The 25,281-nt window shown below is 37.5% G+C and overlaps 1 protein-coding gene across 4 annotated transcripts; it reads right to left on the bottom strand.

Moving 5' to 3' along the window:
• Positions 1 to 453: 453 nt before the first annotated feature.
• LOC149958986 (uncharacterized) lies at positions 454 to 18,450 on the bottom strand. Of its 4 annotated transcripts, XR_016478574.1 has the most exons (10): positions 18,399 to 18,450; positions 18,242 to 18,321; positions 18,105 to 18,181; positions 12,618 to 12,729; positions 11,124 to 11,210; positions 9,826 to 9,864; positions 9,717 to 9,753; positions 3,935 to 5,815; positions 1,289 to 3,847; positions 1,132 to 1,219 (listed from the first exon to the last, which is right to left on the bottom strand). XR_016478574.1 is itself a non-coding variant. In XM_090166365.1 (9 exons), exons 4-9 carry the CDS (start codon positions 12,702 to 12,704, stop codon positions 1,152 to 1,154), a joined length of 2,199 nt encoding a protein of 732 aa, XP_090022491.1. In that variant the 5' UTR covers positions 12,705 to 12,729; positions 18,105 to 18,181; positions 18,242 to 18,321; positions 18,399 to 18,450; the 3' UTR covers positions 456 to 1,151. The 4 variants fall into 4 exon arrangements, 3 of the variants coding, with proteins under 3 accessions (XP_090022493.1, XP_090022491.1, XP_090022492.1); XM_090166365.1 differs by lacking the exon at positions 1,289 to 3,847 and having other exon boundaries at positions 456 to 1,219; XM_090166366.1 differs by having other exon boundaries at positions 1,135 to 3,847.
• Between the last annotated feature and the right edge of the window lie 6,831 nt (positions 18,451 to 25,281).

The raw sequence follows: 25,281 nt of genomic DNA, 5'->3' as shown, positions 1-25,281 counted from the left end.
AAAAAGTCTTGTATTTTCTAGGATAGCTCAGGAGCTCTCGTTCGGAGGGAAAATTATATATTTTTTGAGAAATAGGCAGTGGAGGTTCTTCGAGCTAACGTGATAAATCACAGTGTTACCTAAGTGACTAATAATCAGTAAATGAATTTAAATGATGTAACTAAGCCAAAATAAGGAAAATCAATGAAAAGCCACCAAAAAAATAACTAGATTGTGCTATACACTCTTTTTAGAAACGTTTACTGGGCGCCGCCATTATCGTACAGGCAACCGACGAGCAAGCGCTCTATCCCGGAAATCTAATCCCCCAAAAACCGGTTTTTTCATCACCCTACCCGTAGACTGTAATGTAATGGCGGTTGATTTGGGAGGCGCATTTAAGAGTGTATAATTGAGTTTCTAGCCTAAAACCTGGCAACTAATCCAGTATTTTTATTTAAAATAGCACAAATATATTTTTTCTTTTGTATGTTTTATTTTATTTTATTAAAATTTATTATTTGCCACTATTTTGATATTAGCCAGTAAAAGTATTATTCGCCATGTCGGTATTTACCACTTTTGGCCACATTATTTGACCCTTGACATTTACCACTTCGGAACACTGATAAATTAATGTAACAGATTATACTCTCAAGTGCTATATACTTTCAAAATGTTAATTTTTAGAAACACGAGGTTCGATTTGATTTTAATTATTGGTAACAATTTATGTTAAAAACTACAGTGTACCTTGAAAAATGCGACTAATAGCATAGTTCCGTTTGAAATAGAAAATAAAACAATATCTATCTCTCCGTCAAAACTATTGATTCACCCTGAAGTTTACTTCGTGAGGCCGTTCACTTTCAAAAATACTTCCGTCTTGTCAAACGTATTTTCGTCAGATAAAATATTTCGCGTTGAAAATTCGATCCAGCCTGCTAGACTTTTGCTTGTACACTAATTCCACTTGAGATGCATTAACACTTCGCGCATAGGTTCCGCTGTTTCGTGGTGAAATCTGTAACCTCACCTGGACTCCAGTTCCTTTCAATATTGCTCTTTTCCCGATTGCGATATTGCAGCTAGACCAGCTCTATACGACCATTGAGACGTCCGTTTCTGTCGCGGCTAAGCCTATTATTATTTGACATTTCTAAGCGTATTTTTTAAACGCTAAATAACCATTTCAAAAAGGACTCCGTTGTACAAAGCGGCCGCATTTGCTGGAGCACCCCTACAAGAAGGAACGAGTTTCAATATCACTTCCGCTTTGCCCAAAAAAGTATTTAGGTTAAGCGCTTACATAATGATAATAATAATCAGCTAGGCTAATAGCCACGGCACCACCTTAGGCCCAAGTCAGCTAGCGACGTTTGAAGCCATTAATTCAGGTGGACGGGTTACAATGCGTAGGAGGGTGACGGCAAGCCCTGCTTGCCACGCGATCGCGCCAACAGCTCCCTACATTAACTATTACCGTTAACCTCAACATGTTTTTAAGGAAGGGGAAACCGACATGTTTTTGCTGATATCATATTAACGAAAACTATTTCATTTTGTTATCTCTTCGTTACTAAACTGTCATCGGAAGACTCTCATTTCGAATCTAGGGTGCGGAGATATATATTATCTTTGACCTCAGGGTTATCATCATTTTTTCCATCTTCGCGTTAATAATGTAATATCGATTCTCAGATGGCATCCGATCATTTCAAGAACTTCACCATTTCGCGGTGCGTTACACTCTACGTGTTAGGCGGAAATCGATCGATTACTTCTTAGACAGTTGCTTACTCGTGGGTGGACCATGTACTAATTAACAACAGGGACGGTCCGGCATGGGAAAAAGTAAAAAAGAACCAGCATCGACGCACTCTAGCGGTACTCGCGGGCATAACAGGAAATGCTTGTATAGGCTGGTGATTCAAAATAGGCGGGGGAGTAAAATAGGGCAAGAAGCTTCCTTGGAATGATGGAATTTAAAATTTGAACCACGTGATTACCATGCGGTGTAATATATTAGTCTTTAAATTAATCGTCGTAAAAATTTAGAATGTCGAGCTTCTTCGATCATACTTATAGTAAAATATTCAGCTTACCGTCTGAAAGCAATTTCCAAATTTAAAACGGTTGTTATTATTAACATTGTATAATATTATTTATAAATATAAATGACCGTACCATGGCTGATAGTTGGTTACCTTTTTTATGATTAGTAATTTAGAATTAGAAGATATCTTAGAATTATAAGGGGAAAACGAATTATTTAACTAACGTGATAACATAGATGGTTATGATACACATCTGGGGCTTCCTTTGTAAACAACAATCTGAAAACTCAAATTGCACCGCTAAACCGTTAAAAATGTTTCCCGACAGATGGCGAAATTTCAAAAATCAGTTTCCAGTTTATGACGTTTGAATCACCAGGATAAAAAATATTTGCCTGGCAACGCTGCTGAACGCGTTAACACTTTTTGTTTGGGTCTTTATAGGGAAATGTTATAGATCTGGACTGTCCCTGTTGTTAATTAGTCCATGGGTGGACTAAATAAATTATGGCTTAAACGACAATCGTTGTTATGTCCTGGCTAGAATCGAATATTTACTAATAGTGGGTCTCCACTGCACACGGAATAAATTGCGTTAATTAACTGCTCTTGATGATTCAAACTACATGTACAATCCCATTGTAAATTTTGCTTAATTTGAAGTGGTGAATTTCGTCCATTATCACGCAACTACAATTTTTTTTTAATCTTTTAGAACTGTCAATAAACCTGCTTTTCGCGAATTTTTAATCAACACATTGATAACCGCCGCCACCGAAACACTAATTATTTACGAAACCACCGTCATAAAAATATGTTTTATTAATAAAAATCAGCTAGGGACCAGCCTTGGCCCAAGTCATCTTGCAACTTTTCGGGTGGACGGGTTAAGTAGGAGGGTGATGGCAAGCCCTCATGCCACGCGAGCCAACAGCGCCCTACGCTAACTATTACCGTTAGCCTCTAGAGGTTTTTTATAGAAATGGGAAACCGAAGAACTCGGTCGGGATCCGCTTCCGCCCAACTCTCCGGCGTGCGTTGACGGCGCCACCGATCCCTCGAGGTCAGCCTCGAAATACGCCATAGCCAACCTCGTTGAAATTTTTCTCTGAAAAACTATCGCCATCTAAAGACCATTAAATGAAGCTCCTATGGTGTTTTATTCAGGATAAATGCTAGAAATTTTATAAATCTTAGATAATATTAGTTATTATACATATAGAAAATAATTAAATTTTGCCGAAAAATAATTCAAAAATTTCGAAAATTATTGTCACTAGAGCCATGGCCCCCTGCACGTGCTCGCCTAAAAAGTTGTTATCAAATGTGCAGCAGTGAGTGTAACTTTATCTCACACTATGAAGAAAAAATACATGGCCGGATTGGCTAGTAGTTGACCACACCAGCTATGCAATCGTGTTGGCCCCATTTCCCATTAATTGTAAGTAAGAAAATTGAATAGTGTGAACAGAAAAATTGTAACCATTGTTCCAACTTTTTCTGTTCACATTGTACAATATTCTTGCTTACAATTAGTTGGTTTCAATTAAGTGGCCCTTTTAATTGTATTGTGTGATCTAGCTTGATATACGAAAATGTAGCCTCACCAACCTCGCTTTTCAAGATTCTACGTTACTTCAAATTACCTAAGCCGAGTAAATTATGACCCAGGAAATGCAATTTAAACCTGGCCCCAGCAAAAAACTTTCTTGAATAATGCATCTCGTGTTTAGAGGTGTGAGGCTTAAGCTCAAAATAATCGAACTGCAAAGCGGCCTCTCAAATACTCATTTTTCGTATTTCTGTAAATTCTAAAAGCATTGATTAGATAATAGCCTTAAAGAATTCGTCGATCAAACTCTTTTTTGCGCTCAACGATTCATTCGACACTGACATACCTGGAAATGCCAACGCTAATTCCATAAAATAGTTAAGTTCTTCCGATACCAAAATTCCATGCATTTCCGAAATAATAATATCTTGAATGGTTTTGGAGCAAGAAGAAAGAAAAGTGAAAAATATGTCAGCGTGTGGTGATTCGTTCGACAGTTTGGCGAAATATGACACCAGAGGAAAAAAATTGACACGCATGTTTCCGTCAATTTTCAAACAATTGAGAAGGAACCGATATGATACTTTACTGTAGTGTTTAATATATGATCTGAAACTTTTAAAAGTGGCTTGTGGATCAAGACTCCAGGCATTCAGAATTGAGCGTCCAATACGTAGATATTTTGTATCTTCAATCTTTAGGGTCTCCAAACCACTTTCGATAAATATGTTTTCAAACAAAATATTTTGGAATTTAAAATTTAAAAAAGTCACCAGTATTTCCCAAAAATCTTGTCCTTCAATTTCGTCTATGCTTTCGATGAAGAACTCCGCGACGAAAAACTCGGCGAATGTGCGATGCATAAAAACCGGATTTTCACCAGTGTCCGTCATGATGCCCACTCTTTCGACCTTCTTCAGTAGGAAATCTTTCGCTTCTTTCTTGGACCGATGGAATTTCAATCTCTGAACAATTTCTTCTCCGTACAACAGACGGAAGGCCTTTTCCCAATGGTACTGTTGGATAGGTCCTTTCGTCAGGACGTTGTTCTCGGTTCCACTTGTACTCGTCGTGCTCTGGTACTTAGATTCTTCTTCTTTAAATTTCATCCTAGTAAATTGCCGGTACAATTCGTATAAGGACATTGTCTCACATTCCTCGGAAGAATTTAATTTATTTTTGTATACATCCGCCAGTAGACCACATTGAAGAGGGGTTCCCATAAACTGACGCTCGTTATCTCGAATTGATGTCGAAAATATTTCAAACAGATGCTTTGCTTTAGTCTCTAGTTGTGTCTCGTCGCTAAAATTGGACTTCTGACGCCAATATTCAAGGATAAATTTCAGTTTTTCTCCGTCATTGAACGTTCTCATTTTATAGTGCGACGCTTCCAATGTTTCAACTAAATCTCCGGTCGCATATGGCCTCGTTGTTAAGATCAGATTCTCAACGCGACTGTTCTTTAGACCCTTTAAAAGTCCTTTGACAACTCTTTCGTACTTTGGACTGATTTCGTCGAAGCCGTCGACGAGCAAGACAACACCTCCGCTTTTCTCCAAGCACCACTTCAACAGATTTTTATCGTAATTTTCGTTACAATCCGAACTGCACATTTCGGAGACGAAGAAATCTACAGCTTTCGAGGAATTTTTGAGTTCCAGTTGAAGATGCTTTTCGAAGACTGTTGAGTAACTTATCAAATCAACGAATATGACCCAACGATTGGGACGGCTATTTTTTATCTCACGCGCCAACATTTTAAGGATGGTGGTCTTTCCTGTTCCCGCTTCGTCGGAAATTATCGTCGTTCCACCAGTTTGCATCCCTTCAATTAGTTCGTCGAGACTCATTTCGGCATTTTCTTGAGTTTTAAGCATTTTTTTTTTTAGTGCTATAAAGTAATCATCCATATCGTACAATCTTGGTAGCTTGATCCCTGAGTGAACGTCAGTGTCCTTTTTCATATTTATAAATGTGCGTGGTATGAAATAGGCCCCCGTTTTCCCCAATCTCGGTAGCCTCTCTCCTAAGTGAACGTCAATGTCTTTGACGAGCTTATACAGGAGGAAGTCGTCGATGACATCTTTAATTTTTTCTCCTTTTACGCTTCCCAAAAGACTCGCTAGGCTGGTCTTTTTCTGACTGTCTTCTCGTAGAACCACCAGCTCCTTCGACAGCAGTTGCTCTTGTATCTTATCCTTCAAATCGGACCATTGCGTGGAAGCTATTGGGAATAGAAAGTAATTGTTAAGTGGAACATTTCTAAGGCATCTTAGCCTAATTGCTCAATAAAATAATTTAGAACAGAAATTATACCTTAAAAGAACTTATACTTGTTAACAGCGATCGTACAATAAATATATTTCCTTAACTGTGCCCCGAAGGGCTCAGGATGTTTTTTTTGACGTCAAGGAATATGTCGTAGGCTCTTATTTACAAAAAAGACGACACCTTAATTTTATTTAACACACTTTGCAATCAGTGGCGTACCTAGACCCTTTGACGCCCTGGGACGGATCACGAATTTGCCGCCCCTCCCAATTTCCAAAAGAGCCAAAACGCCATGTAAAGTATATAATATAATATTATTGTAAATAATCGTACAATATTGTACAAGCCTAACATTAGGGTACAACCATGGACGCTGTATCTTTTAAGATACAGCGTCCATGGTACGACCAAAATTTTAACGTATAATTATTGTTTTGTACAATAATTATTGTACGTCTGGCAACGCTGATTTCAAGGCAGTCTAACAATGAAGTTAAAGTGAAGTTAATTAGAACTCGTAATTCGTTAAGATGTGATAAACGTATTTAAAACGAACAGAATTGTTTGCACGTGTTTGAAGACAGCCGGTACAAAGAAGACAGCCGGTACAAAGAAGACAGCCGGTACAAAGAAGACATCCGGACAGCCCCTCCCCCCCCCTAGGTACGCCACTGTTTGCAATAGATCACATACTTTTTAAATACTTTTGAGTAGTTTTTTCCCTAATTTCACGTATTCGTTAAGTGGTGAATTAAAGTCTTGTACCTACGATTGAGGGCGACACTACGCGGGAAAACAGTTCCCCGAAATCTAGTTACCTGTAGCTGTGCATTTCATCTATCAAATAGGTCACCGTTTAACCGAGATCACAATGTACTCAGAGAATCATGCTCTGAATTTATTTTCCAACAAATCTCCATTAATCCAAGTAATAGTTGCGCAGGCACTTTTACGATTCCGAAAGCATGGCAACTATGTTTTTCAAAAATATAAAACCAAGAATGTATTTATTTATAAACTTGAGAAATGTTATATGCGGTTATACCAGGTCAAACACCCAAAATTTTGAAAATTCCCCACAGAAGCGACTTATTTGGCTGAAACTTTAACCTCATTGTGTATTGAACAATTGAGACAGAAATTCAATTTAAGAGCACTTTGCTCAAAATGCTTTTCGATTTACGCGTTTTATTCATTAGAACTGCGCGACCCCGTAACCTTTGGTAGCTGGAGTACCCGAAATAAATGTCAAAATTGAGATTAACCACGATTTTTTTTTTTTTCAAATCGAAGAGACATCAGGAAAATCATCAATTTCTAGGTTATCTTCAATTAGAAAAACGAATCCTTTAAAAACGCTTAGTTATTTTTAATAAGACGCGGACTGCGATTGTGAGTTAAGTTAGAAGAGACCACCTATGGACTGTGAGAAGGATGATAAAATACGCGAAAAAGTAGATTAGTCCATAATTAAAAGGGATAATATATCTAAATCCTAAACAAATTTAAAGAAATTAAAAAACTTACTAATAACTCGTACCGATAGGTCTTCGAGCGAATCACGGATCAAATAGATCTTCGAGTAATAAACTACATAAAAACTAAATAAAATAGCCAGAAAATCCAACGGTAGACCGGTTTCGTTCTATTTGGAACTCATCAGTACCGTGCGGGAAATCTGGCTGGCGACTGTTATATCGAAAAGAGAAACTAAGCCTAAACATTAAATATTTCAAAACGCGTTGCATAGCAACGGAAAGCCGAAAAGGGGGGAGAACACTAAAAAGGTTAATTTCGGTTTCAGAGATACGCTTCTCGGAAAATGCAACTTTTTCAAAATTGCGAAATGCCGGTAGTCTTAACTTCTTTAGTTACACTTTTCAGTTGTTCAGAAACTAAAACAGCCAATATGAGTAATAACGCTATGCAAGAATTAGTTTAACTCACAACATATTAAAATTTCAAGTTTCATACTCAAAATAACTTTAGAAACGTACCCAAAAAAATATTTTTATAGTCAATTTCCGATATACAAACGAGAATGAACTTGTTACTTTACCATAAAGTATCAAATCAGCGTTACAATATTTTCACTTTTTCAAGCCTCGTCACTTATAATAATAAATCAGCTAGGCTAATACCCTTGGCACCACCTGAGGCCCAAGTCTTCGAGCGACTTCTAAAGCCATTAAATCAGGTGGCCGGGTTACAATGCGTAGGAGGATAGTGGCAAGCCACGCGAGCCAACAGCTCCCTACACTAACTCTTACCGTTAACCTCGACAAGTTTTTATGGAAGGGGAAACCGAAGATCTCGGGGGAAAACCCCTTAAACCAGTGGGGAGAGAACTTGCAAACTCAACGCGGAAGGAGTTGTTCCGAGTTTTCACCCAGTGCCACAAGTTGGGATCGAACCCTGCTCCTCTTGCTGCGAGGCGAAAGCGCTAACCACTCCGCCACCCCACCTTATATAAAATCCACCATGTTCCAAAATGGCCGACCTTTACACCATTCTGCACATCCTGATGATTACTTTCTAGATGCTTAATTGATTTTCAAGCTGTTCAACCAGATTCTGAACAAGTTCAGGGATGCGTAGATTCATTTCACGGAAATCTCCCTTAAATCGCAAACAATTGCAGTATCTTTATTAAGTTCGCTCAAAACTAGAAAAGTTTTACATTTTGGGGATTATTATTTCAAGAGGTGCTTTCTTATAACCGCCGCAGTCAAAAAATAATCCCTATAAGTTGAATAAACGTAGGTTTTCCTGAATTCTGACGAAGATTCAATTGTTAAATTACGTTTAATAATATGTCTTTAGTCATCATTGACCAATCATCACGTCTTATATGTATCCTTTTTAATGTTCACGAGATTATACGTAATAAGTCGATCACTCTAATATTAAATATTCACGGGCAAACGCAGCCGGGCTTCTAAAACGATACGTTTGCAATTTATTCGACGTGCCCAAAAATAAAATAAATGATTATTTTAACTTCCGGTGTAATACGCAACTTTTAATAATGTTCGACAATTTATATTAGCATTGTCCCTTCTACCGCCAACACGACGCGGAATAGTTTCTAGACACACTGATTCAAAGTGATAACCGACCTCAGCTGTCGGAAGAGAAATTAATGGCGAACACTATTGTCCATTAATTCATTTATTAGTTAAGTGACAATTATTTTCATTATAGTGTTTGATTCAAACAAACCTAGGAGTCGGGGCATTCTTTGAAAAATGGGCTCCTTCGATCCGGGGTCCTCGAATGGAGCATAATTTGGGAGCATGAGGGGGAGTGGGATTAACGCTGAAACCGTCTAAACCGACGGAGCTAAAGACGTAATTGACATAAGTCTTAAACTTCTTATTTCGCGTTAAAATGGTATATAAACCCCTAGACGCCTGACACAGACCAAATAATGACCCATCACAGAAATACGATTACGTTCCTCTCCTTAGATAAATTGTTTTTTTTAAGCAATTAAACTCTTTAATCCAACGTTTGGTGCATAGACTGCAGATTATCATTTTGTAGAATTAAAGAAACCCAACAAATTAACTCTCTTGGGTTGACAGACCACCGAGGTCATATGTATCTGACTAAAAAAGTTTTCCTTATGAGGAACCAAACATTAATTTTTACAAAATAATACGCTTCACAAATGATAGCCGCGCATCTTCACCATTATCCCATACTATAAATAGATACATCAGCTTAATTTCTCATATCATCCGGTGGATTGTCGTCATTTAATAAAACTGTGTAGACTGGGTACCATACGAGTGGGTTTAAGATCTCTGAGTGGAGAATTGGAATGACTGTACGAAATAAGGTCCACTTACATTTTCGTTTAGTGTCATCGACATAGATATTCCTATTCTAAAACGGAAAGATCATCAGTCTAAAACAAAGTAAAATGTTTGACCTATCCAAAGCTGAATCTCCATTTACCTGGGTAATGTTTAAGGTGTTTCCTTCTCCTCCTACAATCTGAAAGTAGATTACACTTTTCTTCAAAATACTAATAAATGTTTAAGCATAAATGGGGCAATATGCATCCTTACAAACAACAAATTAAAGTGATTGCTTATTTCTTGGAGCCTATTCTATATTGATTATTGTCGATGGTTTAAGTTTATAAATAAAATTTTAGTTTTTGTTGAATATAGATGAGGACATCTATTCTATTCTATGAAGTTTGTATTAGTATTTGTGTTGCAAATATTACGTAATTTGGTCACAAACAACGCATTTGGATTTTAATTTCTTAAGGCGGAAATATGCCTTGTTTTTCATGATTGGAAGAATTTTTCGATTCATTTATTTTTATTCAGTTAGTAGCTCCTTTCTTGTCTTGTTCGTCGGTAACATGCATTTGTCGGTTACCAAAACTAAAAAAAATTAATTTTAATTTACAATTAAATTTAATACATGAGTATGTTCAGGGTTTGTTTTAATAAGGATGGTTAGAATGAAAATCGTTTAGAAAAAATGATTCAAATGATTATTTCAGTCAAACTGAATAGGTGGCTAAATTATCTAGTACCGATTTTTCACTTGGGGACTACAGGTTATTATTATCATTATTATGACATTACGAAATCAGATTAAACAAGATTAAAATGATAATTTGGATTAAATCAAAATTATATGGATGAAATCAAACTTTGTTAAACTAAATCAAGATTAGTTAGCGTTATTCATGAGTTGAATGAACCTCATGATAAATAAGATTAAACCCCAGTTAAAATTACTAAATGGATTAATTCAAGATTAAATAATTAATTAACGAATAAAATATTAATTAGATATTGAAATGATTTAATCGTCATTAAATGGTCGGTTGGAGGGGTGGTTAGCACTCTCGCTTCGAAGCAAGAACTGCCGGGTTCGAGTCCAGCTTGTGGTACTGAGGGAACACTCGCCACAACTCCTTTTGCGTTGAGTTAATGAGTTGTCCCCACGACTTCTTCAGTTTCCGCTTTTTAACAATCTTTACGAGGTTAACGGTAATAGTTAGTGTAAGGATCTTTCGACTGGCGAGGCATGAACGAATCAACACGTTGTGAACCTTAACTAATGGCATTAAAAGTCGCTAGTTGGCTTTGGCCTAAGTGTTGCTTTTTACTGTTATTAATATTTAATCATTTACTCATGACTATTAGGGAACTCTGAAGCCTACCTTCATTTTGTTTTGATTCAAAAAATGTTGTATTTAATATATAAATGTTGAAAATGAATATTATTACCGATTGCTCCATATGCGTCGATCCACCACTTTCACTTTTGATGTTAATCGAATCCCGCCATACATTTTGAGAGGCTGATAAATCAATCTGAAATTTAAACATACTTCTAATTAGAAATTTAGCATAACGCCCCCCAATTTATTAGGTAAGTAAAAGTATTTTATAGGCCAAAAACGCTTTGTCGAATCCAGCGCGTGTTCTCCATCTTTAATAACTATAGCTAGTGACCTAGAAAACCTTTCCCACGTGACCTCCCGTGTTTTATAGAAACACCTTTTAAGCGGTTTTTACGCACAATCCCAGAGATTTGTTTGTACTAGTTTGGCGTAAAGTAAAGCCACCGAGACCACCAAATTCTACATGAACTCTTTCACAGTTAGGCGTAGAAAGGTCATGAATATTTCTATCATACCCTCACTAATCCTTTTATTAGCGTTGTGCCAAATTTGTAAAGATGGTTTCACACTTGACGGAAAATTAGCAGCGTAAAGTTGAACGTTAGCGGTATATCCAATAGGAATCAATTATCAGCTCGGCGTTTATTATCGTCTTTCCGGCATACTTTCCGTCGAGTGGGAAACCAGCTTTATTCAAAACATTTTATTTCTCGCCGTTTTCAAATTGGATAGAAAGAGATGGAATGAAGCAGAGGCCGAAACCGGAAGCAGCATTGAAATATTTAAAGAAGTTGAAATTGCTATGAAACCGCAGGTCGTCAGCACCAGCGCCATTTTTCGTTACTCTAATGTGCATTCAGTGTACGACGGGTATTATACCAATAGAGTAGTATCGCTCTGTAGCTTTGGGCTATGGCCGCCATTTTGAGGGCAGTTTTTTCTCTATAGTAAAAAACATGGGTGACGTCGACAAACGTCACGCCGATATTACTCTATACAAGTTTTTCATCATTGCGGTGTTTTTCCCCTTTTGGAAAACAGACTTTACAAGGACCATACATTAAGAATCGCCGAATGGGTTTTATGAAAGCGCCTATTGTCATTCTTGGCAAATCAAAAAAGTGACCTTGATGAGAAGCAGTGGCGTGACCCGGGGTTCAAGTTTGGGGGCGCTTAATCCTTCAACCCTGCAGGGACGTCCGTTGGGGGGAGGAGAGTATCACCCCTAAAATTTAGTTTTCGACGAACCATTTTTGGAACAACCAAAATTAAGATAGAGTTGGCGCACTCGTCGAATCCTCCCTCAAAACCGGTCCTCTTCGGTACGCTCTGTTTTATGTGGTTCCTAATATTTACTTTCAAAAATTATACTTTCCTTTAGCTTAGAAAAGGAGAGTTACGAGAGTAACCAGTAAACAGAGAAATAAACTCAAGAGCGAAGCAGGACAGACTTTTGATGGTTTTACTAGAATTTTTCGCAAATTTCAGTAGAAGCAATAGCTTCATTTTAAGAGGCGTTTATAAAAAAATTTAGGTGGTGCTTCTGAAATATTACTGGTGGCTCAAGCCTAGCGACGCCACTGATGAAAAGACTTACTTTAATTCTTTTTCTTCCCGGCGTTTCTGAAACGTCTTCCCAATCAACACCACTCACGCTCGGTTCATCATTCGATTTCGCATCCATTATCGGGAAACAGATTTTGTTGTCTCTATGAAACAAATATTTCACAATACACGTAAGAAACTTAATCTGTAAAAGCAGGCAATTCTTTATGTGAACACTTGAAATGAATCAGAGTCCACTGCCACTGTGCTACAAAGTCGGCCGGAAAATGGGCGGGGCTTAAACGCCGTCCAACGTGTCGTCACGCGTGTGTCTTATATTGATTGGCTGTCTGCTTTCGCTAAGAAGCGGCGCCACGGGGAAAATGTAGGATTCGTTATCACACTGAAGATCTTGTAGAAATTATATTTCATCAAAAATCGCCTAATCGCATTTTGAGACGGTAACTTAGATGTGTGACAAGTTTTATGTTGAGCGTACTGAGAAAATCTCCGCTGTAAAGCACGCTCTTTTATTTGACTAAGACTAATCAGCTAGACTAATACCCAAGGCACCACCTTAGGCCTAAGTCATCAAGCGACTTTTGAAGCCATTAATTCAGGTGGTCGGGTTACCACCATTCTATCTCAGATATTCCAATTGTATACATACATATAATTTCCTGCTATTACCATTGACACTTAAATATATGTTCCTGTCATTGAATCCAATCAGCCGGACAAACCATCCCTCCTCTAAAATGCATCTTACATTTATAAAAATAATCTCTAATGTTATATTGAAAGAGGTTACACACGGGAAATTTAACCGCTTACTTCACTAACTATTATTACCTTAATGAGCAGTAAGGCCGCTTTGATTAATTAAACACAGGGATATCCGAGGGGTCCGACACTCGTCTAAAATGCGTACGAAATTTGAAAATCTTCAAATCTTTTCGTCCAGATTTGAAGATTTGACCAAAATTTCAAATATTTACAAAATTTACAGAATTTCCAAGTTTTATATGTGATTTGCCAATTTCAATGAGATTTGATAGAGATTTGCCAATTTGGGTGAGATTTGATAGAGATTTGACAATTTGGGTGAGATTTGATAGAGATTTGACAATTTGGGTGAGATTTGATAGAGATTTGACAATTTGGGTGAGATTTGATAGAGATTTGACAATTTGGGTGAGATTTGATAGAGATTTGCCAATTTGGGTGAGATTTGATAGAGATTTGCCAATTTGGGTGAGATTTGATAGAGATTTGACAATTTGGGTGAGATTTGATAGAGATTTGACAATTTGGGTGAGATTTGATAGAGATTTGCCAATTTCAATGAGATTTGATAGAGATTTGCCAATTTGGGTGAGATTTGATAGAGATTTGACAATTTGGGTGAGATTTGATAGAGATTTGCCAATTTCAATGAGATTTGATAGAGATTTGACAATTTGGGTGAGATTTGGTATTGATTTGGAAATTTTAACGAGATTTGGTATTGATTTGGAAATTTTAACGAGATTTGATCGTGATCGTCATTTTAATATTTCATTAATTTGACTGTTTTTCAAAAATCTGTAGCTCTTTCGAGCTCGGTTCACATTTCTCTCATTATCTCATATCGATTCAAGGCGCTTCAAACCGTTTTCGTCAAAGTCTCTAGTGTGAACGCGACTCAAGTCGTGTTCACACTAGAGACTTTGAGAACCGTTTTCGATCGTTTTGAGAAATCCAAATTAATTTTGAAAAGTATAATTTAATTTTTCAACGATCACTCTATCGAAGTGGCTCAAAAAGAAATCAAGTTGACCATTCCAAAACGGTCGAAAACGGTTCTCAAAGGCTAGTGTGAACCACGTTAATTATCTTCAAACCGTTTCAAAGGGCTTCGAAATCGTTTTCGTGACGTAAAACCGTCCTTCCAAAATGGTCCAAAACCGTTTCGAAATCGATTCCAACGTGTGACCAAAGCTTATGAGAAACGCAAATTTTGATTGTAATTGGGAAACTTCCAGCAGTTAGATATTTAAATTTGAAATTTATATAATTTTAAAGCAACGAATCCAGAGTATTTCTTTAAGGGATATCTAAGCTTTTGAATTTCCAAAAGTGTGTTAATAATTGCGTTTTAATGTGAAGAGGCCAATTTGATCGAATTTACTTAACTAATCGATCTAAACATCAACATTTCGATATTACCAACATGTCAGGGATTTTACCGTAATATTCAGGTAGTATTTATTCGATAGACAAGAGTGTAACAGTACTTTTCAATTTGTAAATTCGACTAAATATCTTTAATTCTGGACCGAGCGAGAAACAAAAACGAGCGAACAACTGAGACAAAAACCAAAACGGAGCAAAATTCAAGGTCGATCAGTCCTTCCACTTGGACGATCTCATTTCTTCCATTGTCAGTTCTAATAAATCCCTTTTTATTCCTTACACAATTCTTTTAACCAAAACAATAATATTTATAATTTTTGGGCCTTATATAAAGAAAACAAATTTCTTAAAAATATTTTAAAATCTGACACACTTCCAAATCCCAGTTAATTTCATTCGTTGATTCAAGTAAAGGTAGAGGCGCGGTATTTGAAGTACCAGACCAAAATATTTCTAGTTAAAATTAGGAAAATTCCCAAAATCGTTAATTTTTGAAAAATCCCTCAATTTTCCCTTTTTCCCTCTCTTCCCATTTGTTTTACAAATATATAGTATGTGAACGAACAGTCGGCAAACCCTATGGTAGATCCGAAGGCCGACCCCATCGACCCACCCTTTAAAGCCGAGCTCGGATATTGCCTCGGATATCTTAGCGAGGGCGAAGAAAATTTCGCTGCGATTTTTGTAAATTTGTAAATTTTGAAAATTCCTTAAATTTCCCGTAGAAATTTATGAATATTCTCAAGTTATGCTAAAATTTAAATTCAAATTTACAAACTTTTGCAAGATTTCATAAAAATTTGCCGAAAACAATCAAATTTCATGAGATTTATTAAATTTGAGAAATTTGTCGGAATCGATAAAAATTTTAAAATTTGCCAAAACACTTAAATTTTAAAAGATTTTCTAAAATTTTATCAGAAATTTTAAATTTAGAAATTTTCAAATCACTGGCGTGTACGAAATTTGAAAGAGTGTCGCACAGAAGCAAAAACGCGGAAACGATCGCTATGAAACCTATATTGGAGAAATCGGCGCCCAAACTTAAATGACTAAAGCGCATGTGTTTAATTAATCCAAGAAGACCGTAAGGGAAAATTTCGTAATTATTAAATAGGGCTAATCCAATTACCAAAAATATTTACTGGAGATTTTGAGGATTTTTCGAGTAGGTTGAGCCATGGTCCTAAATGATACACTTTCAAAAACAATGATAAAAACATTGGCAATAGTCCCAGAGACAGAGAGCTGAAGGGGTCGGAATCGATCTGGCAAAGGTTTTTTGATAGATTCTGGTATTTTCAAGGGCGCTGATCACGAATCTGCGCGATAATGTTGAACATTTTCCGTTATAACGTACCAACCTAACACTAAACCGGTCTTAGCGCCAAAGCGCCTTATTCAAATATGACGTTTACGGTGTCATTGGATTGATATTGATCTTTGTCATATCACAGCCATAATGTATCGCCAGGGGGCAGTGTGATATTTTGTAAGCCGTTAGCGGTGAATCTTGCAAAAAATATAATATTTTAATATGTTTTAAAAAAGTATTTCACGATTCCTTGGTCTATACTATACTTTCAACTAAGTAAACTATCAATATCTGCCAATAGAGGGCGCTGTTATAGGTTTAAATCCAATATTTTGTAATAAAGCGTATACAAAACAGAAAAATGTGTTTACTATTTTGGTGGTAAGAGTATAAAGGCGGGTGGTCTAGACCGGTTTCGACCTATTTGGAGCTCATCAGTACCGCGCAGGGAATCGGGCTTACTACTTAACCGAAAACAGAAACTAACCCTGAATATTAAGAATTTCAAAACGCATTAAGTTGCGTAGCAACGGTAAGCCAAATAAGGGGATACTTATTACGTATAATTATCTATTTGATCCGGGTTTCGCGTTTTAATTTTATTCTCGAAAACCCTTTGGTCAAAGTATTTCCTAAGTTTTATCATTACTTTAAATTTGTAACAAACTTTTCAATAAACATTGCGAACTGTGGTTACCAAGAACTTAAGTATGCGCTGTTTAACGTAAATATTTCAAACTTTCAATAAAATAGAGAAACAATTTAAAACCACTTTAATTGCGCAATAAAATTACTTTAATTATTTAATTAAAATAATTTTTTACGTGACTTTTGTGGTTATAAATTGTTTCTCTATAACCAAATATGTAAGAAGCCGTTTATTTCTATTATTTCCGTCAAATATTGAAAATATCGTTGACGCCGATAACACTCGGATAAAAAAACCAGTAGCTATTTTTTACAATTACCTAGTTTTAACTGTCACGTGGCCGTGCCTTAATTCCAGAATTTCGGAAACTAGGAATTAAAAAGTAGGATATTTTTTATCTGCAAAATTGATGTATTTATATTTTTTAAACTTTGGTTAATATTTGGACTTAATTGCAAAATTGGTATTACTTGGCCATCTTAGTTTTATAATTTGTATAATAAATGGGAAGCTGACATCATTTTCGACCGAAAATATGGGAACGGCAAAGCTGAGAGTTGATCTATTTTCCACTTACGCCGCCGGGTGGCTTAATACGATCCTTATCCGTTTGTTAATTAATTGTTTTGTCAAAAATTTTGACAAAACAATTAATTAACAAACGGAGCCACAATCCCCTAAAAATGAAGAAACGCGTACCGCGTAGCCCATTTCACCTGCCAAGTTTGTCAAGACCAAAAGAATGTATACTAGCGGCTATTGTTATAATTTGTGGCTTTTAATATTTAATAAAGCTCTTTTAACACTAAACGGAATATTTGCAGTCTAGTTTATCGTTGGATAAATTCGGAAAAACCTTTGAATTTTATTCAATCGGAGATATCATTAACTCCCGACGTTTAGAGTACCCTTCATTTTATTAATAAAAAAAGTAAATAATAAACCCATAGCCGAGTAATAGTTTAATGTTTGATTTTTGAAATTTTTGCTCGCCGCGCTGTGAGCGATTTGCGTAAACGAACTTTACCGTGGCTCACCGTGATCAAAATCCGCGCGTAGCTAGCGCTCAAATCTGGGCGAACTATTCCTTCTCTCGGTAATTTTCCCTCAACGCTGCGTCAGCGCTTTCTACTGAGGGTACTAACGCGTCGCTTAAAAGTGAGGGGGCTAACCAGTCGATGTGGGAATCTCCCTCAGCGCGCCGTCAGCCATCAACGCCGGAGCGAACTAGTATTCGGCGCTCGCCCAGAGGCTGCTCAATTTAGCCCTCTCGCTGAACAAGAGCAGCTGGAATTCGAATTTGAAGCGCTCGCTCATTACTGCAGGATTTTCAAAAACCAGTGCTCACTATTTTTGCCCACCTCTGGTCAAAATATGAAATATTTTAAACAGTTACTTACGTGTACGGTCGACAGACTGAAAGGCCGGAGGAGTGTTTGTTTTGGGAGGTCGCTCAAGGTTCCCGCAATCCACTGAGCTAATTACAAATAAACAAATCTTAATATCATATATTTTTAATTTTTTATAATTTATTTACCGTCGTCTAGTGGCGACCCCGTCGTACAGAGGCTCCTAGCAAGTGCATTCGCATTACCTTAGAAGGCTTAGATAACTAATCTACGTAGAAGTAATTGATAAGGGCATTCTCTTTTCAAAAGCTCTTCAAATGTTTTTCAAGCGATAATAGGTGCAACCTTTTTAAGGAAAATTCCTGAATCGTGATGATTGATAAGAAATATTCCTAGCCCTTGCTCAAAGATATTAATTCACCAAGGCGGAGGAAGATGGCGACAAAATGCGAGTCGTGGCCTTTCGTGGCGTTAATTACATCAGAGAGAGGGGGGGTTACATACGGGGAAGAGAAATAAAAGAAAAATGGGGGAGATTCGAATTCAGAATGGAAACCCTTTGTCGTTAATCAATCACAAATCTGTATTTAACATTTAATTGTATAAAACACTAAATACAGCAATGAACAAAATTCGGGGGGAATGAAGGAATAGTTCTGACTTTGTTTCTAGTGATGGTTAGGCCATCTCTTCTATGGTTCTTTTAGCTTTTTCAACATACAAGGGGGAACTTAAACCTAAAAAATACACTCTTGATCTTAAATTTATTAATGAAACTATCTCTTTCTATTTTCTATGGGATCGGTATCACTACTCTCAGGCATCTTGGACTCAAAGGACGGAGGGAGCAGAAACAAATATACACTTACACTAAATAATAAACACTACAAATAAACTACTACAATTAAACAATGGCAATGTTAACTACAAAAACAAAAATGGTTACAACGAGGGTACAATGCGAACGAAAAATATAGTCCGAACTGTATAAATATACGAAGCGGAATGAAGTTACTCTCAACTTCGAGGGGACCTGCTTTAAGCCTTTTTCTCGTGGGGTTAAACTTTCTTTCTCAGACTTTTTCTCTTCGTTTCACTGACTATTTCGTATTTCGACCCTGGGTACTCTAGAAGGGGAGGGGGGTTATTATGGAAATTTTCTACTCATCACTTGATTGTAACCCGGCCACCTAAATTAAAGGCTTCAAAAGTCGCTTGACGACTTAGGCCTAAGGTGGTGCCTTGGGTATTAGCCTAGCTGATTATTATTATTATTATTATTATTATTTTTATTATTATTATTTCGGTGTCCTCCGCTACGTTGTTGTCTCTCCGTTTCCGGGTTTTCTCGTTCCTCGGTTGACGTAAGATGCCCGACACACGCACTTCACAGAACGGGAGGTCTTTGGGGGCTGCTTAATTGTTTACGCGTTTTCTTTATTCACACTTTCTCTATTTCTCTTTATTTACTCATCTATGGTTTGGTGACCGGATTGCGGGTTTCTTGCTATATTCTTTTACTTCACAAGCTGACGGGGGCGTAGGTACTTCGGGTTTCGGTCTGAAATGTCTGGCTAGGCTAGGGAATCGGTCTTGGACATCTGGCTTTCTTCTCTCGGAATGGCTAGATATTGGGTGACCAACAGGTGCTTCGAGGGTTTTGAGGGCATAACGCTTCCCGGATTCATTACTGTTCGGCTTATACTCTTCCGGTCGTAATGTCCTGGATGTACGTCATCTAGGCAGTCAGTGAGGGTTGTTTCGGTCATGAGGGCTGCTTTGAGGGTTAATTAATATCTATGCGCGACTTCATTGCGCATTATTTTATATTTATCTCGCCATGGTCTTTCTTGGAATTAGTTTTTATTAAATAGGCACTTGAATTCTAAGAAATTTGACATGTGGGGCTTTACGAATACTTAACAATTACTATAGATGGCCAAGAGTGGAGGGATAAATGTAACAGCAAAAGTAAATAACAGAGAAAATTTAAAAAAAAAGTAAGTATGCGGGGAAAATGAACCTGAAGGGTTACATAAGGTATACCCAAAGTCGCAAATACTACGCAACTACCGATTAGAATGGAATTGTGAACCTAACTAGAATTAAATCTGCAGCACACGAACGTAAAAATATTACGTAAACCATAAGTAACATAACAGCAATAAGTAAGTTAATTTGAAAAATTATTGCGGAACTGACCTTCATAGCTATTGCGCCATCTAAGTCAAGTTCCAGCGGAGGCAGCTTGAAGGTCTAAAAGTCACCCCCCCCCCCCCCTCTTTGAAAACCCTCAAAAAAAGGTTAAAAAAATAATTTTTGAAGGTAAAACAAACATAAATTACGTAGAAAATCTCAGAAAATAATTTGGGATCAAAATTTATCGGTGACTCGCCGAAAAGTAAATGATAAAATCTCGGTGACGACGCCGTTTGATTAGCGGCGCTTAGCTCTACCCTAGTGGCTTAATATCCCTAGGGTGAAATACGTTACTACTAAGGACTATAACACGCTACACAGAGAATGTCAGTGGCGAAAAAGGTTCGGTCATGAAATGAACATTAAAACAATAGAAGGTGACATACTTCACGTGATTATGTTACTTATGCGTAAACGTAATAGAAAATAAAAATATTTTACATGTTAGTTTCCTTTTACATTAATAGATGGCACCTAGGAGCAACAAACACAAGGAGAACGCAGCCAGCCTTTAAACACGCTAACGAAGGGTTGTGTACGAATTTTATTGGACGGGCGGGGGGGGAGACAATTTACGAATTTTCCCCTTCCGACGGCAGCGGGCGCTAAAGCGTCTAGCCAATGAAAAATGTACACAAGAAAATCCACGACTTTTGACGTTCTCCTTGTGTGGGGTGTTGTGTTTGTTGCTCCTAGATGGCACCACGCTCTCCAGTAAAGTCGTTTTCTCGAAGAATCGGATAAATTCCTTACCATCTCGAATAACAAATCATCTACTGGTTACAGATATTCTAAAGAATGTTTTCTCAACAACCTTCTATTGAAAATAAAATCAACATCAACGTATATTTCCTGAGAGATAACCACTATCTACCATTGCCTTCCATCCCAACACTAAACCAAGCTGTGAAAACCATTAAAGGTGAATTTGGATTTGATGAAACTCTTTTTGCAAGCCTCAAAAATAAGATGTCTAGCCTTCTCAAAAATGAAAGAAGAGGGACATTAATGTTTGATGAAATTCAAATTAGCAAGCATTTAGATTTTCGGCCATATGAAGAGAAAGTAATTGGAAAGGTTAATTATGGTGGTGTGGAACACGAACCACACTCTAATAGAGACGGAGACCATGCGTTAAGCCCCATTTTCATCCTCGCTGGTAGCGGGTAAAAATCGTTAAAATCCGCTTCAGCTATACACTTTTTCACTTTCCGCGTCGATCTGTTTCAAACAGATATTTTAGCTTTATTTTCACGTTTGCGAGTGGCGGATTTTTATCCGCTACCAGCGAGCATGAAAATGGGGCTTAAGTGTTTTATTTTCAGCCTTTAATGCGTGGATGGGTTCAAGCTATTGGAGCGTTTTGCTCAGCACGTGCTACACCAGCCACTGTTCTAACGAAGCTCATTCTCCAAGGTATAATTAATTTGCATCAAAGCGGAGCAATTGTAGATGCATTAGTATCTGACGGGGCTTCAACGAACCGATCAGCGTTAACAACCTTGGGCTTCAATGCAAAAGGAGCAGTGTGTCAGAGTTTATAGCCCGGTGTACCTAGTAACAGAGACCATACTACCGGAGGCCTATCATCATAGGGCCTTACGCCAGCGTCCCCAAGCCCGGACAAGTGACAAATCCAGCATGGGTAGTAGTACCCCACTACTGATGGTCGCACCTTTGACGCGAGCCACTCAACCCAGCAGAAGGTGAAGCAACGGGTGGACCAATTCCCACTTCGCACACAGCAGTGGGATAAAGAGTGGATGCTGTAGCAACTCCAGCCGACACCCTACCTACAGAGGTAAAGAATTGCAACAGGAGCAAATATTACAAACCGTTTCCAACATCCCTGTGATGAATCCAATGTTATTATAAGCCTATCAACCCTAAGTTTGAAACGCGCATAGCACCCTTTGTACCACCACTAGATGGGCGAAAAAGAAGAATTCACGGCACCTGGTAGAGATAAATTGAAGCTTCTTCCTTCCCCCTATCCCTCTCTTCGCACCTCTCTCTTACCAAAGCAGCTGGCATCATGCATTGCGCGACGCGTTACGTTTCTCTTTTCCTCCACCGGGTGGATTAAGCGCTGTACTTTCGACAGTCGTTAGCTTGAACCAACACTGCCTTTCGATTCAAACTTAGGGATGATAGGCTTATGATGTTATATACATCATTTGCGACACTCCTCACATAGTCAAATGTATTCGCAATAACCTTCTCAAAGCTACCAGATTCCTGGTAAATTTCCAGAACCTGTTCCATTGCGCCGAATCCCATTCGACCGAACCCAATCCCATTCCACCGAAAAACCCACACTTTTCCGGGTTTAGGATTCGGTTTTATCCGTTTCAGTATCTGTCAGAACAGCATGCAGTGTTACTTAACCTAACCTAACCTAACAGACTTAAAAATATATTAAAACGCTTCCATAAAAAATCAAAAGCAGTAGAAAGAAAACGTTTTTTTTTGTGGTCGCTCAATTGTGAATATTGCGTCGATCGATTAGAAAAATACAAAACCCGCCTTTGGGCTAATTTCATCAAAAACATTGGCGGAATTCGGTCGAATGGGATTCGGAGCAATGGGAAGATACCAATTTCCACATTACGTTTGGTAATTAATTTTTTTAATAATATTGTATATTACATTTTTAGGTACCAGAAGGGAAAGTAGAATTGTCCGATTTCTATCAGCTTTTAGTAGCAGATCTAAATATGAGTGAAGCGCACGTAAACGCCTTCAATTTTCAAAAACCATCTGTTAGACTGGTATTTTTAGATATTTGTAACCTGCACTTTGATACATAATTTATTTTAATAACATGTTTTTTGTAGTTATTTAGCAATTCGGTAGCGACTGCAATGATCTTCTATATAAGAACTTGGTTTTGAGGGCTTGCAAAATGGCAATGCAACCGTTGCCTTTACGCGCGGATTAAACAGACTGTTGGATTTACTGAACAGCCGAACTAATCTAAATCAAACTTAATAGTAGGCCTAGTAGAAAATAATTTACATATTTAAATTTAAGGAATTAGAAGAAAACCTGGAATGGTTGATTAACTGGGAAGCGTATTACGAGAAACTCCCATTGCCAGAGCCACCAGCTACCAAAGAAGGGGGGGGGGAAATAAACCTCAAAGACTATTCCTTAAGCCCCATTTTCATGCTCGCTGGTAGCGGATAAAAATCGTCAAAATTCGCATCCGCCACTCGCAAGCGTGAAAATAAACCTAAAATATCTGTTTGAAACAGATCGTCGCGGAAAGTGAAAAAGTGTGTAGCGGAAGCGGATTTTGTCGATTTTTACCGGCTACCAGCGAGCATGAAAATGGGGCTTTATTGTTCAAACATGCGCTGCTTTAAAAGTAGCTTTAAAGAGTACCATAGAATTAGCCTAAGCGTTGCTAAACGAAAAAAGGTTTCGCTATATTCTAACTGGTAAACTAAACCAGGATCCATTGGAGGTAATGTTACTCTATATTTTACAAAGTGACCTCTGGAATGAAGGGAATCATAACTCTCCCATGTCGTAGTTATCTATAAAATCTTAATTGCTAATGATATTTTAAATCTATATCTTCTAGTTTTAACAATCTTTTTAATTAGAGCGGATCTTTGGAATGGTAAGACAGTCTTGTGGGGGAGAGTACCACCCAACTCCAAATCATTTTTTATATGTGTACAGATTACTTTCTGTACACAGTCTTGTTATACCCCCAAAAAGGGTAAATATAGATGATGACCCAACCAGTGTACTCCTAAATAACTATTTCTGCAAGTGCTGGGGAAAAGAAGGATCACCCCAAAACGACAGACTTCTTCTCTCTGCGGACTTTAAAGAAATTCAAATATGGCAGCAATCATATTGTCAAGAAAGTAGCTCTAACTAAAAAACAGCTGAAGAATTTCTTATTTTTTACTTGGCCGGATATGTAGCTGCCAAATTGGGAAAATTAAAAGTGTGTGACCAATGTTTTTTAACGACAAGAGACAAAGAAGGAAGTTACATGCCGGAAGCATTTCTGGTAGAATTGAAAACCAGGGCTGGACTTATATACCCATCACAACAGCTTTTCTCATTAGTACAGGAAATTGAACGAATTAAAAAAATTTACAGTCAGAAACCAACGGAAGACTTATTTGAGAAAATTACGAATCAAGTGTTTTCAACTGTAAATTTAACCGCATTAGCCATTGGTTGCGAGTCACATTTTGTTACGCTAACTTCGCAAGCTGTTTATCTATACTGAGTTTCACCAATAATGTATTTATTTATACTCAGGGAGAATGAATATGTCGAGACTATCGACGGACACGTTGAGGCCCTAACCCCTTCACGCTAAGGGGGGGGGGGAGGAGGCGGTCTTATTTTTTGCGTCCTCGCTGCAGCGTTAATCGCGTCGAAAAACGTAATTTTTAAGAACCAATGAGATTGCAGTATTATTTGATTTGATTAAAGCGGAGGAGCATACCGGGGGGCCCAACGGGTGGAATTGGAGAAACGCTAAAAATAATCTCGACATATTTATTCTCCCTGAGTATAAATAAATACATTCTTGGTTTCACGTTTACATTTTATATGTAAAAACGTAAACTGAAATCGCGAAAGCCGTCAAAAAAAGAAAGCTTTAAGCAAGCAATCGAAGCAAACCTAAACATTACGCTATGCTATTCTGTGCCTGTATCTAGTTATATTACTTAATTGTATTTCAAAAGTAAAAAATTCAAATTTTGTTTCGGTATTTGAGTAATAATATTATTATTATAGAATTTGATTAAATTTAATTATTTAAAAATATAGCTACTAGAAATTCGTAAGTTAAAAAACGAAACTAATTTTAGACAGCTTGAACCATTTAAATATCCCACCATCTCCTGAATATTAGGCATAATCTCAGTACACTCAAGTACTGTAGTGAAGCGCCGAAATATTTGAAGGGCTACAAAGTGTCGCGCGCCATCTATAGACTACTTTTTCTTTAGCCAAACTCTTCTATGGTAATTCAGCTCAGTGATTCAACCAT

This window comes from Leiobunum rupestre, chromosome 2 (assembly GCF_980474605.1).
Source record: "Leiobunum rupestre chromosome 2, qqLeiRupe1.1.hap1, whole genome shotgun sequence".
In the NCBI taxonomy this organism is placed as follows: Eukaryota; Metazoa; Arthropoda; class Arachnida; order Opiliones; family Sclerosomatidae; genus Leiobunum; species Leiobunum rupestre.
This window is presented reverse-complemented; position numbering and strand designations above follow the sequence as displayed.